The 19,174-nt window shown below is 49.1% G+C and overlaps 1 protein-coding gene across 1 annotated transcript in view; it reads right to left on the bottom strand.

Moving 5' to 3' along the window:
• Positions 1-18,738, bottom strand: part of LOC119275956 (gamma carbonic anhydrase 1, mitochondrial-like) — a 24,527-nt gene extending 5,789 nt beyond the window's left edge. The window contains exons 1-2 of the mRNA XM_037556892.1: positions 18,434-18,738; positions 10,878-11,021 (exon numbers count right to left, since the gene is read on the bottom strand). Of these exons, the coding sequence (XP_037412789.1) occupies positions 10,878-11,021; positions 18,434-18,539 (250 nt within the window). The 5' untranslated portion in view covers positions 18,540-18,738. The remainder of the gene's footprint in view (positions 1-10,877; positions 11,022-18,433) is intronic.
• Positions 18,739-19,174: the final 436 nt, after the last annotated feature.

Raw genomic sequence — 19,174 nt, 5'->3', positions numbered from 1 at the left:
CACACCACCACCACCACCACCACCACCACCTCCTCCCCACCCCAAACGAGCGCCCCGACCTTCAGCAGCTCGAGCTCACCTCCCCAACCCAACTAGCCGGCAGCACTGCACTGTCTCCACTGCCTCCCCTCACCTCGGACGCTGCTGTCTCTGCTGCAGTACTGCAGCACTGAAGGTCGGCCTTCACCTCCACCGTTGCACTGTCCATGGCGTCCAGCAGCAAGGTATGTTGCTGCTCCTCACACCTAAAAAGCACGGGCACGGGGACGGAAAGACGGGGATACGCATACGGGGACACGGGATACGGCATTTTTCAAAAACAGCCATTCGGGGATACGGCAGGGTATCAATATGTAGAAAAAAATAACAGCATGTAATAAAGATTTAATGATAATTTTTAGATCAGAGATTTTGTACTGGATATATGTTTTTCGTAAAGGAATTACTGGATATATGTTGCCTCATCTCTATTGATAAAAGACTTTGGGGCAGCCCATAGTCCCATACGAACCCTCCACTCAGGCCCATGTAGCTCTCCACTCAGAGCCCATATAAGGTCCAGTTCCTGAAACCTTAGACTAGTCAGCTCCTCTAGCCGTTTTCTTCTCGTTTCCTCCAGCCGCCTGAGAGCTGCAGAGAGCAGAAGAAAAGATTGCGCCACCACTTATATCTTCTTCCTCGCTGCTGGCTGCAGTCCCCATCTTTCTCCCCGCCCGGTCCTTCTTCCTTGTTCTCGAACGCCTTGCCATCTTCCTCTCTGCTGGTTGGACGTTCTTCGTCGGGGGAAGAGCTGGGCTTGGGGGAAACGGCGGCGGCGAGCCGGCGACCAGAGAAGCGAGTCCAGGCGGCTGCAGCCTCGAGCCTAGGCTGCGGCGGCGAGGCTGGCTGTAACGCCCCGAGACCGACCCTCCAGAAGACTTCCAGCTATTCCGAGTTTCGCCGTGTGTTTGTTTTGCTTGTTGCATTCATCATTGCATCATTTGCTTTGCATCATGTCATCATGCAACCCCTTTTTAAAAACTCACCTAAATAAATTGCATAGATCTTTGATCTATTTAAATCGAGGGAGTTCACATGGTGATTTCTCTTCATAACATATCCTCCCAATATTATTTAGGGAGCTAATAAATATTCCACTAATTTGGAATTCACCATAACACACTTGCAAAATATTCCATGCCTTTGTTATATCACTTCTTGACCTCAAACTTTGTCCATAAATTCTTTCATCGCTTTCCGGAGCTCCACCAAAAATCTCAACATTTTGGCCACTCCTAAACCTTGTCCTAGTTCAAACCATTTGAATTAATTCAAATGAGTTTGAATTTAAATCTTGCATTCGTGCCAACTTATATTTTCTTGGGTCAAGCTTATTTTTATGAGCCCAGGAAAATTGTCTTCGTGCTCAAATTCCTTTCCCTAACCCCTCTTCCTTTCCTTCTCTCTAATCTTTTCTGTTAAAGAAAATTAGAGGGAGAGAGAGGAGAGCCAGCCCAACGGGGCCTCCCGGCTACCGCAGCTCGGCCCAGCCACCCACGCAGCCAGACCGGCTCGTCTGCGCCTAAGCCCAACCGCACCCCTATCTACTAACCCTAGCCCGACCGCGCTCGATCCCCATCTCTCCCCTTCGTTCTCCTCCTGCGCCGCCACACCCACGCGCTGTGCCCTCATCCCGATCCCCTCCTGCTCGTGCTTCTTCGTCCGATCCCGCCGCCCCGCTGCCATGTCCTGCCGCTGCCGCACGCCATGTCCCGCGCCGATGTCGTCATCACGACCTGCATCGGCCCCTGTTGCGCCCCTGCATCGAGCGGCCAGAGCCGCACGTCGCAGGACCCCGTCCGCTGCTTCATCGCGGCCTTGCCTCTCCTCCCGTGCTCGACGCCACGGGCGCACACAAGGGCGCCTCCCATGCCCGCCGTTGCCCGCTACTGCTTCGTCCGCGCCCCTGCCTTCGCGCCTCCCCGAGTCATGCTCGTCGCGACCCCGCTTCCCCTCCTCCGGCGACCGTCGCTGCCCCGCGCACCCCGGCAATCCTCCTGCTCCGCCAGCCTGGTCCGCCTCGTCGCCGTCCTCCCAGCGCCGCCTCGAGCTTGTCATCGCCTTGCTTCGCCTCCTGGCATGCAACAGCAGCGTCCACTTCATCCCTTGCTGGCCGTCGACCCCTGCTCGACGCGAAGACTGCTGCTCCATGTCCGCGTGGACGCCAAGTTCTTTTTCGGAGACCTATCCAAGCTCAGGATACGCCAAGACCCGTTCGTGGATTTCGTCAAGTTCCAGCACCGCTATACGAGGGCTTTTGCCTGGCTCATTTTGGATGCGCCAAGTTCCTCTTCGAAAGTACGTCTACATGATAACCCGGCAAGTACCGTGGCACCGAAGACTTTTGATGCGTCAAGTCCCTCTCCGACAATTGTTGGACTACCATCCCGTGCATTGCACCAAGTACCACGACATCGTCGGCCCTACAAGTTCAACTATGGTTGCCGTGTACGACTACCGTCGACCCTCAAAGACCCCGTGGACCCCGAACACCTACGGGACATGAACGACTACTTCCTCTTCGACTCGTGAACCACTACTTCCACTACGACCAGCGACTACCACTACTTCCCTCGACAAACTCGAACCGCCCCGAAAATGCACGCTTCAAAGGTATAATCCCGAGACGATCACCCGTGGACCGAATGCATGTGTTGTATGAGATGCTCGTGTTTGCACCGTGATCGAATTGCCGCTTGCGATGCCCCTCCTTTGCCATGCCACCGACACGTGGGTACCCGGTATCCGGGATCACCCCACCTTCTTTTGCATGTTCCGTACGTCCACACTTTCTTTTGCACCGACATCTCGACGAGTTGTCGGATCATCGAAATGTTGCCGTGGCACCATTTCCGTTGTCGTTGCCGTGGCACCCCTTTCGTTCCGGCATGGTGACCAAATGCTTCATAACATGCTCATGTCAACATTTTATAAAATTGCATATAACTTGTTTATGTCATCCGCATCTTGATAACAACATTTAAACGCTTAAAATTGTGCTTGCATTAAATTGCTAAATGACATGAGGATTTTCCAGAATTGTTGTTTGTAACTTCCGGCCTCATTTAAACTTGCCTAGATAGGTAGTTTCTTTATGTTTCACCTCTTGCCATGTTTAACAACATTTAATATTGTTGTGTACCTAAACGGGAGCGAACTAAATAACTTGAATGTGGAGTTTCGTCAATATGCAACTCGTTGCATATTGAGCTCCACTTAACTTGTAGTATTGTTTGTTGCACTTTGCCATGCCATGCCTCATTAAACCGAACATGCATCATACTTGTTTGTGCATCATGCCATGTTTATGCTTGTGCATTTACCATGTTGTTTGTTTCTTTCCGGTGTTGCTTCTTAGTTCCGGTAATGTTGCGATTGTGAGGATTCGTTCGACTACTCCCATTCGTCTTCTTCATGGACTCGTTCTTCTTCCTTGCGGGATTTTAGGCAAGATGACCGCTACCCTGGATCTCACTACTATCATTGCTATGCTAGTTGCTTCGTTCTACCGCTTTGCTGCGCTATCTATTATTTGCTCTTCAAGCCTCCCAAATTGCCATGTCAGCCTCTAACCTTTTCACCCTTCCTAGCAAACCATTGCTTGGCTATGTTACCGCTTTGCTCAGCCCTCTTATAGCGTTGTTAATTGCAGGTGAAGTTGAAGATTGCTCCATGGTGGACAGGATTATGTTGGGATATCACAATATCTCTTATATTATTAATACATCTATATACTTGGTAAAGGGTGGAAGACTCGGCTTTATGCCTGGTGTTTTGTTCCACTCTTGCCGCCCTAGTTTCCGTCATACCGGTGTTATGTTCCTTGATTTTGCGTTCCTTACGCGGTTGGGTGATTTATGGGACCCCCTTGACAGTTCGCTTTGAATAAAACTCCTCTAGCAAGGCCCAACCTTGGTTTTAACATTTGCCACCTAAGCCTTTTTCCCTTGGGTTCTGCAGACTCGAGGGTCATCTTTATTTTACCCCCCCTCCCCCGGGCCAGGGCTCCTTCGAGTGTTGGTCCAAAACGGGCAGACTGCGGGGCCACCACGGGGCAACTCGAGGGCTGGTTTTACTCGTAGGCTGACCTATCCGTTGTGCCCTGAGAACGAGATATGTGCAGCTCCTATCGGGATTTGTCGGCACATCGGGCGGCTTTGCTGGTCTTGTTTTACCATTGTCGAAATGTCTTGTAAACCGGGATTCCGAGTCTGATCGGGTCTTCCTGGGAGAAGGTATATCCTTCGTTGATCGCGAGAGCTTATCATGGGCTAAGTTGGGACACCCCTGCAGGGTATAAACTTTCGAAAGCCGTGCCCGCGGTTATGGGCAGATGGGAATTTGTTAATGTCCGGTTGTAGATAACTTGACACCAGATATGAATTAAAACGCATCAACCGCGTGTGTAGCCGTGATGGTCTCTTTTCGGCGGAGTCCGGAAAGTGAACACGGTTTTGGGTTATGATTGACGTAAGTAGGAGTTCAGGATCACTTCTTGATCATTGCTAGCTTCACGACCGTTCCATTTGCTCTCTTCTCGCTCTTATTTGCGTATGTTAGCCACCATATATGCTTAGACGTTGCTGCAACCTCACCACTTTACCCCTTCCTTTCCCTTTAAGCTTTGCTAGTCTTGATACCCATCGTAATGGGATTGATGAGTCCTCGTGGCTCACAGATTACTACAACAACAGTTGCAGGTACAGGTTATGCGATGATCATGACGCGAGAGCGATGTTTGCTTGTTTTGGAGTTCTTCTTCTGCTTCTCCTTCGATCAGGGGATAGGTTCCAGGTCAGCAGCCTAGGCTAGCAGGGTGGATGTCGTTTGAGTTTTTGTTTGTGTTTCATCCGTAGTCGGATGGTGCTCTTATGTAAGATGATGTTGTATTCGTGTGGTTTTGTATGCCTCTTGCATGTATCCCCATCTATTATGTAATGTTGATGTATTGATATCCACCTTGCAAAAGCGTTTCAATATGCGGTTCTATCCTTGGTGGGACCTTCGAGTCTCTTTAGGATAGTATCGCATATTGGGCGTGACACTGGCTCCCGAGTCCCCACCGTGTCCACACCGTATCTGCCGTATCCCGATTTCTTTCCCCCTTTTTTTAATTCAGAAAAGATGGGATACTGCGGGATACGTGTATCCCGACGTATCCGCGCGTGTCCCCGTATCCCCCCATACTAGGACGGCAATTCAGCAGTTTCTGCCATATCCATGCTTTGCAGCCTCCCACCACTGTGAGGTGTTGCTAGTTTGCTGCTGAAATTGAGTTGTTGCTATTCCTCACTGCTCTGCTTGCATGTGCTTGCATGTACAGGCAATATTGTCAGGTCATATATAAATGAGCTTGAGCAATTTATGCTCTATGTTGCTGGCTTGATGCTGCTGTTGCTATTCTATAATCTATATAGATGTGCAAGTCATATATTTATTTGCATGTAGATCTGTAGATTGGCATGTGTACTGATATGTATGTAGAACAACATATAGATGCATTCTTATTTTACATGCTTGTAGATTGGTATGTGTACTGATATGTATGCAACATTCATTTTTGTAGCAATCTATGGTTGCTTCAACTGCAGCAAGTGCTCCAACATTTAAAAGAAAAATTCAGATGACATGGGGCGGAAGTTTGGAGTCTTATATGATCCTGATGATCTACAGAGGGTGAAATGCAGGTTGTGTGGAAAGGAGATCGGTATTAGGATAAGCAGATTGAAGCAACATGTTGGTCAAGTGAAACGTCAAGTAAAAAGTTGCATGGTGGTGAAGCAGCACAAGGTTGTGGAGGAGCAACTCCACCTTGCTGCTACAAAGTGTACAGCACTAAAGTTGAAGGAACTACTTCAACGTGTTGCGCTAGATATCGTTCTAGAGGCGAATGTAGGCCAATATGGCAGCAGGAGTTCAATCCAGAACTCCTAGAGCACAAGATCTACTCCAAGATCTTAGATAAAAAAACCAAGATCTATTATAGATAGTGGGGGTACATTCTGGGTACAAACTAGAGGTGATGACCTCTATTTATAGGGCTTTGGGTAGCCTTCACATACTTCTACTTATGGCTAGAACACTCCGGAAAACATTACTTAAGATTCACCATTATACTCATAGCTACTCACAACTAGAGGACTCTAGAAAACAGTAGGCAGGGTAGAGAAGAAATACTACACTAGAGTGGAAGTATCTAGAAGTAGCCAAACAGATCTAGCATGTGGTTTCCTTTTTCTATTTTTCTCATCTATTGTTCCTCATCATTCTCCCCGGGTTGTTTGGAACTCGCCCTCGAGTTATCTTCATAGAGCACTTCTTCTGGATGGTAGAGAGTCAAGTCCGCAACACTGAAAGTGTTGGATATGCCCATGTCGCTTGGAAGATCCATCACATAGGCATTATCATTTATCTTCCTCATGATAGAGAAGGACCCATACCTTCGCAGCCTAAGCTTCCCTTTAACACCTAAAGGCAGCCTCTCTTTTCAGAGGTAGACCATCACCCTATCACCAACTTGGAATGATTTTGGCCTCCTTTTGCAATCAGCAAGTTGTTTATATTTCTGATTTTGTGCTTTCAAAACACCACGAATCTCTTCAAATAACTCAGTGTAATTATCAGCAAAGGACAATGCTGATTTTGAGTTTCCCCTTGATGGTAGCTTCACCAGGTCCACCACATATGTTGGAAATTTAGTGTAGACAATGGAAAAAAGACTCCTTCCTGTGGACCTATGCTTGGAGTTATTGTAGGAGAACTCTGCAGGAGATAAAGCCAAATCCCATTGTCCCTTTCTTTCTCCACAAATGCAACGGATCAGATTACCTAAAAACTTGTTCACCACTTCCATTTGTCCATATGTTTGTGTATGGGCAGTGCTAGAAAATTTCAATTCAATGTTGAATTGCTTCCACGAGGAGGAAGAGGTCAGCCTTGATGGGCAGGTGGTGCCTCAGAAGTACACCTTTAGATATTTGGGGTCTATGCTGCAAAAGGATGGGGATATCGATGAAGATGTGAATCATCAAATCAAAGCCGGATGGATGAAGTGGCACCAAGCTTTTGGCATTCTCTGTGACAAGAGAGTGCCACAAAAGTTGAAAGGCAAGTTCCATAGGACGGCGGTTCGACCCGCAATGTTGTATGGCGCTGAGTGTTGGCTGACTAAAAGGTGACATTTTCAATAGTTAGGTGTGGCGGAGATGCGCATGTTGAGATGGATGTGTGGCCACACAAGGAAGGACCGAGTCCGGAATGATGATATACGAGATAGAGTTGGGGTAGCGCCGATTGAAGAGAAGCTTGTCCAACATTGTCTGAAACATTTTGGTGTTAGAATCACTAAATCAAAGGAGCTGGTTATTTTCTTTTATGCACATCATAAAACATTGTCCTTGACAAGGTCTTATACAAAAGAGAGAGACATTGTGAGACCAGGAGTGACAAGATTTTGCTTCAGCATTTGTTACTTTGCAAAGTTCGGTTGCTAAGAAGGAATTAAGAGCAATGGTTTGTAGTGATGCTTGGGAAGAATGCAAGCACACAAGAACAAAGAAAGGAAAGTTAACTCATGCCACAATCATGAGTAGGGGCTATTGGGAAAATGTCTCTTTGCCTCAAGGTATTGGTTATTTTATATTATAGTTACCGGCTCTTTTTATGTTGTGTATGTAGGAGCTGTTTTATGTTGTCTCGAGTGTTGACTAACACTTGGGTATGTACCGTGCAAGGTTTTTGAGCCATTGGTGAGATCCTTGTGTCGTCTACTGAGAGTTGTATTGCTTGTGTCGGCTAGAGATCAGAGAGGACCCGAACCTAGGCAAATCCTTGTGTCTTGTGTGTAGCCATTCCGATCTGCCACTCGTACATCCCTCCGAACAAATTTAGCTATCCACCATACCCCTCCGAGAGTACTGTCTGATCAGAAGTTACACTAACACCCAGCCAAACCGGAATTTGGGTGTGGCAAGACTGGTGCTGGCATACCACATGCGCCATGTATGCCCCTCAGCCTCCCCTGAAACCTGCAACTACACCCCTCCATTGCTCCTCTTTCTCCCCGTCATTTCTCTCCTCCAAAGCTCGGGAGAGCATGTCAAACAACTCGATTGCGTGAGACATTGCGGCATCGATGTTGCAGCCCCGCCACATTGGCTTGCTCCACTTGGTCCGCACAGCCTTCCTAGCCTCGACCAAGCCTCTAGAACCGTCGCTAAGCCACAAGACTTAGAACGCTCATCGCTGCTTCCTACCACATGCAACCATGCGTGCCACCATGGCGCACCGACGACTGCCTGCAAATAAGCCAACCCGATCATGCCACGCTTCGCCACCGAACTCCGATCACTCTCAGTCGAGCTCCCCGAGCTGCAATTTCTCCCATGCTAGCCTTCTTCCTCTCCGGCCGAGGACACCGCCGCGGCCTCGCAAATCAAGAGGGGCTTCCTCTTGGTCCCTTCCTCCAAGAGCTTCCTCTAACCCCTCTTAGCATGTTGAAATGCTCAATCGTGAGCGGAAGCACCCCCCACAAGCCCACACTCTCCATTGTTGTTGGTCCCGCTCTACTCCATCTCCCCACCGTTCTAGTCACAGCTGCCGACGTCCTCTTCTGACTCGCTTGGCCGCCGCGCACCCCGCCATGGTGTACTGGGTGAGCAGCCATGAGATGAACCGGCTCAACATCGCGCATGGACAACACCGACGTTGAAGCCCCACCATGCTCTTGGTTTGGGGCCGTGGCAAGGGGGTGGAGAGGGTAGCACGTATCGGATGTGTAGCGCCACCGTTTGTCAGTCCGCCGTCTAGCGTTGGGGTAATAGAGTGAAGGGTTGGGGAGTGAGGCGCCCCGACTCGGTGCCTTTAGTGAGCTAGCTGACATGGCAAATTGCAATGCCGATGAGGCGGCCGACTCAGTAAATACCAGCCGCATGAGCAAAAAAACAGTTTTCGCCCGGTTAAGGGGGGACGATGGGATAAGTTGGAGGTCATGCAGTAACCGGTTAATGAGTTCAAGGTTGATTCTTAAACCATCTGGTTAGTAGTTGAGGATTGAAAAGTGGGCTTATCTCTATTTTATTAGTTAAACATATGGTCAAAGTTTGACCCAAAATACATGGGGGGCTATATAATAAACCTGGAGAAAGTAGTAACAAGTAGATATAACAAAGCATAGAAGATCATGGATTGATATGGCATTAGTTCTAGTGATTATGAAAACGTTAGCTCAACAAATAGCTAAATCTGAAAGATGGTGAAGCACAGCCAACGATGTTGTCCACACAATAATATTATGTCACCATTGCTGCAGGATATTGGCATCGGTTACGAGAGATATAACACCATCCATCCTAAGTGATAGACTTGAAACCTAGACTAAGCAGCATAACAGCATGAAGGAACACAAGTATGGAGTATCACACTGAAGAGAAGCATTGAAACACACACAAAATACAAACACCAAGAAAGCATGCAGCAGGGGGTCATGAACATGCCTACACCTAACCCGGTGCCGAATCATCAACTCGTGTGAGGCACCACGATGGCGGCGCCTTCAAGGCACCACAAAGAACAAAATCAAAACTGCAGTCAGAGTTGTAGGTTATGGGAGAGAAAGAGGCAGTGGACTGATGGAACTGGTGAGGAAGAGTAGCATCACTATTTATCCTCCTCGGATAACGTGCTGCTACGATTGTTCAATGAACAAACCCCTGAAATTGGCCTTGCATCATGGCTTTTGCAAGGGAGTCGAGGGACAAGAAAGATCACATTTCTTGCTTGCTCTTCATTGTAAGCTGAGCCCCTCTCTTTCCTTTTTCTTCAAACGATATTCTTGTTTACAATACAACACAGCAACAGATCATCTGCGTTTTACTGCAAATGACAGGTGGGCCATCATGCCGTATCCTCCTTGTAGTTTCCCTTTTTTGCAATTTTCAGTAAACAGCAAATCTTAAAGTTGGGAATTTAAATTATTTGAAGGGGAGCCTTGGCGCAGTGGTAAAGCTGCTGCCTTGTGACCATGAGGTCACGGGTTCAAGTCCTGGAAACAGCCTCTTACAGAAATGTAGGGAAAGGCTGCGTACTATAGACCCAAAGTGGTCGGACCCTTCCCCGACCCTGCGCAAGCGGGAGCTACATGCACCGGACATGCACCGGGAATTTAAATTATTTGTATACTGAGAAATTCCAGCATGGATCAAATAGATCTGGTGAAAGATAAAACTAGCTGCACTCAGGCGTCAACGTTTGCATAAGGTGGCAAGGCAAAAAAAACATGGAGATGGAAAGACATGATCATGATCACCCACTGGTGGAGCTACGAATCAATCCTCTGTCTAATATCTAGTTACTAAAATCCATGGGGTCTATCTCTTCAAATCTTCATACTGCTAGGTGTTTTGTTAAATTCAACTGCATATTTAAGGGAATAATAAACCGTGGACTGTGTATGCCCACCGCACCTACAAGGCTACAACTAATGTACACTGAACTCACCCTTCTCTACATTATCTGCAACAAGACGATGCAAATGGATATGCATGGTGCATTTAGCCACAGAACTGTTGCTTATTTGTCTTGGATGATGTATTTATTTATGTATAGAAATAACAAATAACGAAAGATATGCTAGCAAAGAATAATATAGAATCAGAACTAGAAAGTAAATTGCATAAGATAAGAGCCGGAAGACTATTGGAAAAGAAATGCAGCACAACGGGGTGATTACTATCACACATTTTGGTACAGTCGAATCTGAATACAGGCACAATTTGGAAGCACCCGCTAATTTAGCAAAGAAGATCAAAATGATGCTCACTGGAACACTGAGCACAAACCTCTTAAGATGCATCCGTACCAAATTGAAGACCCTTGCCCAACTTCAACATCGCCAATAAGGGATGCACTTGGAGCGACAAATGCCTCTTTGTGAACATGAGGGGCTTTGTCAAAGATGTTCATAAGTGTGCGATGCCTTGAAACTGGAAATATCAAAACAAAATCATGTTAGCACTTTCATAGGTGTAGTTGCTCACAACAGCACAAACAATTATAACATATGTCAACATAAAACATGGCCATAATAATTAGATGCAGTGCAGAACATAAGCAGCATCCTGAAGATAAGGATGCAGAAGATCAGGTAATCAGAAAGTGTCTCCGAGTTATCTACCACTTCACAGCCACAGAAAGCTAATATGCAGATGAAGAAAAAACTTACAGATGGATAATTTTATCCAGAGTGTGACATGAAGAGGAAACACAAATTCATGAGCTTGATCAGAGATTAAGTGCTCAAAAAAGATAATCGATGTAAGTAAAATGTCAATGCCTTTTTTACTGAAATGTGACATACTTAGATATCATTCAGGAGATGCACGATCAAAATGCTAACACAGGATTACTAAGCCTACAAATATATAAAAACAATCCAGCAGAAAACGGCAAAAATAACATCATCATATATACAAGCAAGGGGTGAACACAACATATGCACATCCAAGGATAATGAGATCGATTAGGGAGAAATGTGCAGAACCAAAAAGTGTCCAATCATATTTGTGTCACTCTCGGGAGCAGCGGGTACAGTACCGGAGCAAATTGCACAATTCACCATGTATACCGAACTCATTTGTATAAAACATAACCTCTAAGAAATACATCCACAATCAGCCAATCTTCTGCCATCGGAAAGCGCTTTATATCACCTAAACAAACTGTCTGCATAGGCCAGCTTACTGACAGAACAGAACTAGCTATAGGCACGATTCTGGGCTGATACGGTGGCAACAGTGTTGACATGGGAGATTGGCACAGCCTGAGGCGCTAAAATTGAACAGCGTGTCTTGGGGTCTGCTCTGCAACAGAGAGACTACTCCAACAAGACACATCAGATACCACCACAGTCCACGGCCAGCCAGCTGCGAGTGGGGGCTGTAAGCAAGTCAGATCCAATACTAGATTGCCAAAGATATTGTATTATGCGGAAGGATAGCTTAAATGCTACATTTATTGTGCAATTTACTCAAAGAGTTAATAATTTAAGGTTACAATTGATTGCATACTAGAGTATTATAGATTCAGGAGATTAAGAGTCTTTTGAAAGCAAACTACCAGTGTTAATTTCTATTTGAATCAAGACGGATGTAAATGGCGATCCCTGGTCGGGGCAATAGTCAATCGCGACAAGAGATAATTCTAACAAGCAAGCTGCAGCACCAGCTACCTAGGGGGCTTTTGACGAACAATTAGTATGTTAAATTTTGGTTGTGTTATTCAAAATCACAATTATAAGGAAATAATTTTGAGTACAAAAAATCATATAACATTGCATACTTATGGAGTGACTGTTGTGGTCAAAGTCTTGTCTTAAACCGATAAAAACACGCCCTACATTTTGCAACAGAATGAGTAAAACCTCAAACAATAAATGGAGTAGGATGGTCCATGGCGATGATAACAGAACTGGAGCTATTAAATTATCTTCAAGCATCTTGGTGAGCATCAACTCGTCGGAGGAAACCATCATCGACAGCTCTAGAACTTCTAAAATCTTAGTTGACAATGTGTAAAATCTCAAAAGCCATGACCAACTATCTGTAAAGATAAAGGTAAATCTTACCAATAGCGATATAAGTTATTTGAAACAAATAAATTATCAAAAACATTATTAAACTCCAACCACAACCCCCGTCTTGGACAGGAATTCCTCGAGTTTCAGCTCACCTGGTATGGTAAATAAAAAGGCCTAGAACGATAAACGGGGCAGAACGGAGCTCAAGAATGTTAACAGAACTATAGCTATTCTATAGCATCCCAATATCATGGCACATACCTAACGATAATAGATATTGCGGATAGCAATTTGACATATTCAGGACTTTCAGTTAATATCCCATTGGTATAAATAATTGGGTAAGTAGCAAGTTCTACCAAAGAGTGATCCATAATCCATACAACTGTCCACCTCCATAATTTTAGCACACTATGAACTGAGCAACTCGCGTAGAAAGACACGTCGATTTGAATTCGAATCTTAGCGTGTGAATTAAGACGAATGCACAATGACCTAAGAATGCATAACCCTAGGCCAACCCCAACCTAATGGGGTGTTAGCCTAAGTAATCTCATGCAGTAGTCTAGTCTTTTCTTTCTGTTATGAAATAATGCATGCTGGACATGTACGTAGAGGAGAGCTACGTCTCCCCGTAGGATACTCTCACCTCCTGGTCGTGGCTTCTGATCGATCCAGTCGCTGGATGGAGCGACACTTGCGGATCGCAGCTGCCAGGCCGGGAGGTGGTTAGTGGAGTCCTGTATGATGCATAAAACGAGGAATAACAGAACCGAAAAAGGCTGCGCATTGTGGCAGCACAAAACCTCTCGCGAGTTCATCCTTCTCCATGATCTCTCTCTCTCTCTGATTTGATCGATCGGCAACTACATTTGGTATCAGAGCCTAGGTGTTTGATCCTCGGCGCGGCGGCGGTGTGTGATCCGTCGTGGTGATGTCCGGTGACGAGTCAGACGGGAAGAGCAAAGGAGGGGGCAAGTCGCCGCCGAAGACGCCATCATCCAAAGCCCCGCTCGCGCGCCTCACCGGCAGCGGAAGCGGCGAGATCAGGGTGGTGGAGCGCGTCATGCGCGAGGAGCCGGGCGCCTCCATGATGCTCACGCGCACCAACTACATGGAGTGGGCGCTTGTGATGCAGGTCAAACTGCAGGTCGCTCGGGTCTGGTCCGCGGTGACCGACGAGGCCGCCGACGAAGACGCCGACCGGCGCGCGCTGCAGATCATCCTCACCGGCGTCCCGCCGGAGATGCTGCGCGTGCTGGCTGCAAAGGACACGGCAAAGACGGCGTGGGAGACGATCCGGACGATGCGGATGGGCAGCGAGCGCGCTCGCCAGGCCAAGGCACAGGTACGGCGGCGCGAATTTGAAGATCTTCGGTTCAAGGACGGAGAGTCTGTTGAGGATTTCGGGTTGCGCCTCGCCGCCCTCGTCGCGGATCTGGAGTTATACGGCGACCCCGTCACCGAGCACAAGGCCGTTCAAAAGTTTCTCCGAGTGGTGCCGCGGAAGTTCCGCCCGATGGCCATGGCGATCGAATCACTGATCGATCTGAAGACCATGTCGATCGAGGAACTCGTCGGGCGCTTCTCGGCTTGTGAGGATCACTACGATCTCGACGATGCCACGCAGTCCACCGGGCGCCTCATGCTCACGCACGAGGAGTGGATGGACAGAGAAAAGCACGGCGGCGGCAGCGGATCGTCATCCAGTGCGGGCAGCGGCAAGAACAAGTCGCCCGCTAAACCGAAAGGCGCGGGCGGCGGCAAGCCTGCGTCAGGATACCAGGGTGCAGGTGGATCGGGAGGATCAGGCGGCAGGAAGAAGAAAGGCAAATGCCATCACTGCGGCATCCCGGGGCACTGGAAAAAGGAGTGCCGGACGTGGCTTCGTGAGCAGGAGCAGAAAGGCACCCAGGAGCAGGCTAATCTGGTGCAAGGTGGCGCGGAGCACGACCCAGGTCTGTATATGGCTGTGGTCACCACCGTTTCCACGCCACAGATCGCTGCGCCGCAGGAAGTCTTCCTCAACGAAGAGAAGGTCATGCCAGTGCCCTCGCCGGACGGAGTGTGGTACTTCGACACCGGCGCCAGTAGCCACATGACGGGCGACAGGGGAGTCTTTGCGTCACTTGACGAAACAGTGCACGGCACGGTGAAGTTCGGAGACGGCTCTGTAGTGGCCATACAAGGGCGCGGCTCAGTGGTGTTCCGCTGCCAAGGCGGAGGGCAGCGCGTTCTCACGGGCGTCTTCCACATCCCGAGCCTGCGCACGAATATTGTGTCAGTAGGACAGCTAGACGAAGCAGGCTGTGTCGTCAACATACAAGAAGGTGTGATGACCATCCAGGATCCAGGACGGCGCACACTGGCACACATTCGTCGCTCTGGCAATCGCCTGTACACTGGGGCGTTGGAGATCGACAAGCCCAGGTGCTTGCTGGCACTGGGAGACGACGTGACCTGGCGTTGGCACGCACGCATGGGGCATTTGCATTTCCATGCTCTCCGTGCAATGTCATCGAAGCAGATGGTGCGGGGCATGCCGGTGATTGACCGCGTCGAAGAATACTGTGATGGGTGCGCTCTCGGCAAGCAACATCGCACGCCGTTCCCACAAGTCGCCGCATACCGCGCAGAGCGCGGGCTGGAGCTCGTGCACACTGACCTTTGCGGGCCGATCGAGCCGACCACACCTGGAGGAAGCAAGTATTTTTTGCTGATTGTGGACGACTACAGTCGTTACATGTGGTTGGAGCTGCTCAAATCCAAGGACGAAGCCTTTGCACGGTTCAGAAAGGTGCAAACTCTCGCGGAGGCAGACGGGAGCTGCAAGTTGCGCGCATTCAGATCTGATCGGGGGGGCGAGTTTAACTCCAATGAGTTCAAAGCCTACTGTGAAGAAATTGGTGTCAAGCACTACACAACTGCTCCGTACTCGCCGCAGCAAAATGGAGTGGTAGAGCGGAGAAATCAGATGGTCGTGGAAATGGCCAGATGCATGTTGAAGAGCATGGACATGCCAGCGTACTTCTGGGCGGAGGCGGTGAGAACCGCCGTGTATGTGCTGAATCGCGCGCCCACACGCAGTCTGGAAGGTGTCACACCTTATGAAGCGTGGCACGGCCGTAAGCCTAGCGTGCAACACTTGCGCACGTTCGGGTGCACGGTTCATGTCAAGAACGTCGGCCCCGGCGTCACGAAGCTAAGCGATCGCTCAATGGCAATGGTGTTCATTGGATACGAGGAAGGTTCCAAGGCCTATCGTGTGTACAACCCAACAACGAAGAAGGTGCAGGTGACTCGAGACGTGATCTTTGAAGAAAGCAGGCCCTGGACATGGCGCGCACCGGGCGCGGCAGAGGACCGCGCCGCGCCGACGACCTTCACAGTCGTGTACACCACTGCCGGCGGGGTGCACGAGATAGACACAGGGTCTCCTACGTGTGCCTCGACGCCGCAGCGGTCCCCAACGCCCAAAACACCTGCACCCGCGGCCTCACCTGCTGGGGTGATCACGCCGGCTTCAAGTACATCAGGGACGCCAGAGTCCACTCCGGCAACACCTGCAGCAGCGGACGGGAACTGCTCGGCCACCCCGCAGTCACACGACTCCAGACACGACGTGCCAACAGGACAGCCAGTGCGCTTCCGGAGCTTCACGAGCGTACTGGAGGAAACTGAAGATCAGGCAGTGCGTGAGCAGTTTGAACGCTGCCTGCTCGTGCGTTGCATGTTTAGCGCGGAGGAGCCAAGCGATGTGGATGAAGCGCTGGCTAGCAAGGCATGGAAAGGGGCCATGGATGTCGAGATGCAGTCCATTGTCGAAAATGGCACATGGAAGCTTGCTCAACTCCCGGCTGGGCACAAAGCAATAGGACTGAAGTGGGTGTATCGTGTCAAACGTGATCCGGCAGGCAATGTAGTCAAGCACAAGGCTCGTCTCGTCGCAAAGGGATATGTCCAGCGTCAGGGGGTGGATTTTGAGGAGGTTTTCGCCCCCGTAGCTCGCATGGAGACAGTTCGGCTGCTGCTGGCTCTCGCCGCGCACTCTGGCTGGGAAGTTCATCACATGGACGTGAAATCAGCCTTCCTGAATGGCGATCTCACTGAGGAGGTATATGTTGATCAGCCACCGGGGTATGAAGTTGCAGGCCAGGAAGGAAAGGTACTCCGACTGCACAAGGCTCTGTATGGGCTGCATCAGGCACCGCGGGCGTGGTATGCAAAGTTGGATGAAACTCTCACCTCCCTTGGTTTCACGCGAAGCGCTCTGGAGCATGCTGTGTACCGACGAGGTAACTCACAATCACACTTGTTGGTTGGAGTGTATGTAGATGATCTGATCATCACAGGAACCACAGCAGCAGATATCATCTCTTTCAAAGAACAGATGCAGAAACTCTTCAAAATGAGTGATCTCGGGCGGCTAAGTTACTATCTGGGAATTGAGGTAGATCAAAGCAGCAATGGAATTACTCTGAGTCAGAAGAGCTATGCGGGCAAGATTCTGGAGATTGCAGAGATGAGCAACTGCAACAGTTGCCACACACCAGTGGAGTGTCGTCTGAAACTGAAAAAAGACGATGACTGTGATCTGTTTGATGCTACCTTGTACCTCAGAGTGATTGGGAGCCTGCGCTATCTTGTGAACACAAGACCAGACATCGCACATTCAGTGGGTATCGTCAGTAGATTCATGGAGAAGCCAAGCACTAATCACTGGGCAGCGGTCAAACAGATACTGAGGTATATCAAAGGCACAATGCACTATGGGTGCAGCTACAAGAGAGGACACGGAACTGCTGAACTGATTGGGTTCAGCGATAGCGATCATGCTGGGGATGTTGGTGATCGCAAAAGCACTTCTGGACATGTTTTCTTCCTTGGTAAGAATCTGATTACTTGGAGCTCCCAGAAGCAGAAGATCGTCGCTCTCTCTTCCTGTGAAGCAGAATATGTTGCAATAGCAGCTGCCACTTGTCAGGGACTGTGGCTGAGCCGGCTGCTGGAGGACATCACAGGTACCTCGCCGGCGCAGTTCAAATTACTGGTGGACAACAAATCAGCCATAGCTCTGAGCAAGAACCCAGTTCATCATGATCGAAGTAAACACATTGATGTCAAGTTTCACTTTGTGAGAGATTGCATGGAGAAGAAACAGGTGGAGATAGATCATGTTGGAACTCAGGACCAGCTCGCCGATGCACTCACCAAAGCGCTCGGGCGCGTTCGTTTCATCGAGATGCGACAGAGGCTTGGGATGATCGGCGTAGTGCAGTGAGATTAGGGGGTGAAATGTTAGCCTAAGTAATCTCATGCAGTAGTCTAGTCTTTTCTTTCTGTTATGAAATAATGTATGCTGGACATGTACGTAGAGGAGAGCTGCGTCTCTCCGTAGGATACTCTCACCTCCTGGTCGTGGCTTCTGATCGATCCAGTCGCTGGATGGAGCGACACTTGCGGATGGCAGCTGCCAGGCCGGGAGGTGGTTAGTGGAGTCCTGTATGATGCATAAAACGAGGAATAACAGAACCGAAAAAGGCTGCGCATTGTGGCAGCACAAAACCTCTCGCGAGTTCATCCTTCTCCATGATCTCTCTCTCTCTCTGATTTGATCGATCGGCAACTACATGGGGCACACATGACCGTAATATTTCCTGAACCGTCCCTAACCCTAGGCGGCAATCCCGAAATGCTCACTCATTTGGGACCGCCAGAGAAGACCAAATCCACGCGATGCCGGAAGTATCTGCAAAAATCGGCGAGGGAGGGGCGAAAGGTAGGATTATTAGGGGCGAGGGAAGGTGTTTATGCTTATACTCTGCTCGTGGAAGAAGTAGTTCCCCTGGAGGCGACAGCCGAGGCGGTCGAGGGCCTGACCGGTCTCCCGGATCCAGAAACCCACCGCGTAAAACGCCTTCGCCATCTCTCCGGGCGGTGGCGGGCAAGGGCGCAGAACGGCGACTGCGGAGGCGCAGAGGCGGCGGTGGCCTTGCGTTTGTTGGCTCCTGGCCTTGGCCCGTGGGGAGATCTCGAGGAGAGAGGGGAGCTGAGCTGAGGGGGTCAGGAGGGAGACAGTGGGGACTGGGCCTGTGGAGGGCACTGGCGCTTCTTCGGCCGCTCACGGAATTGACCGCTTTGCCTTTGAAGACTGCTTCTACCATGTTTGGGCGCTCTTCATGTTCTGCCTCAAAAGTTAGACCACCTCTAGCAGATCCCTCAAAATACGGACACGTAGTTTTATTTAAAACTATTCCGCTTCATCAAAATCAGTTTTATTCCATCAAATTCAGTTTGAAGCAGTTTTATGTAGAAGTTGTAGCATTACCAAAGAGAATGTTTGGCTTTCATGTAGCTCCAGCTTCAAAAATAAGAAATTTGGTGGAAAGGATCTATTTGATTGGATGGGGGAGAAACGAAGGGGTATCCACTTACGGGTGTCAGTGGTGGGTAATTTTCTCCTGACTCCAGCTTCTAGAGTTTTTTGGAGCGCCCCTTCAAGAGCTTCATAAAAAACTGGGAGTTGTACCCCAGATTCTAGTTTTTTTTGCGGAGCGGCAT

The sequence above is a fragment of the Triticum dicoccoides genome, chromosome 3B (assembly GCF_002162155.2).
Source record: "Triticum dicoccoides isolate Atlit2015 ecotype Zavitan chromosome 3B, WEW_v2.0, whole genome shotgun sequence".
Taxonomy (NCBI): Eukaryota; Viridiplantae; Streptophyta; class Magnoliopsida; order Poales; family Poaceae; genus Triticum; species Triticum dicoccoides.
This window is presented reverse-complemented; position numbering and strand designations above follow the sequence as displayed.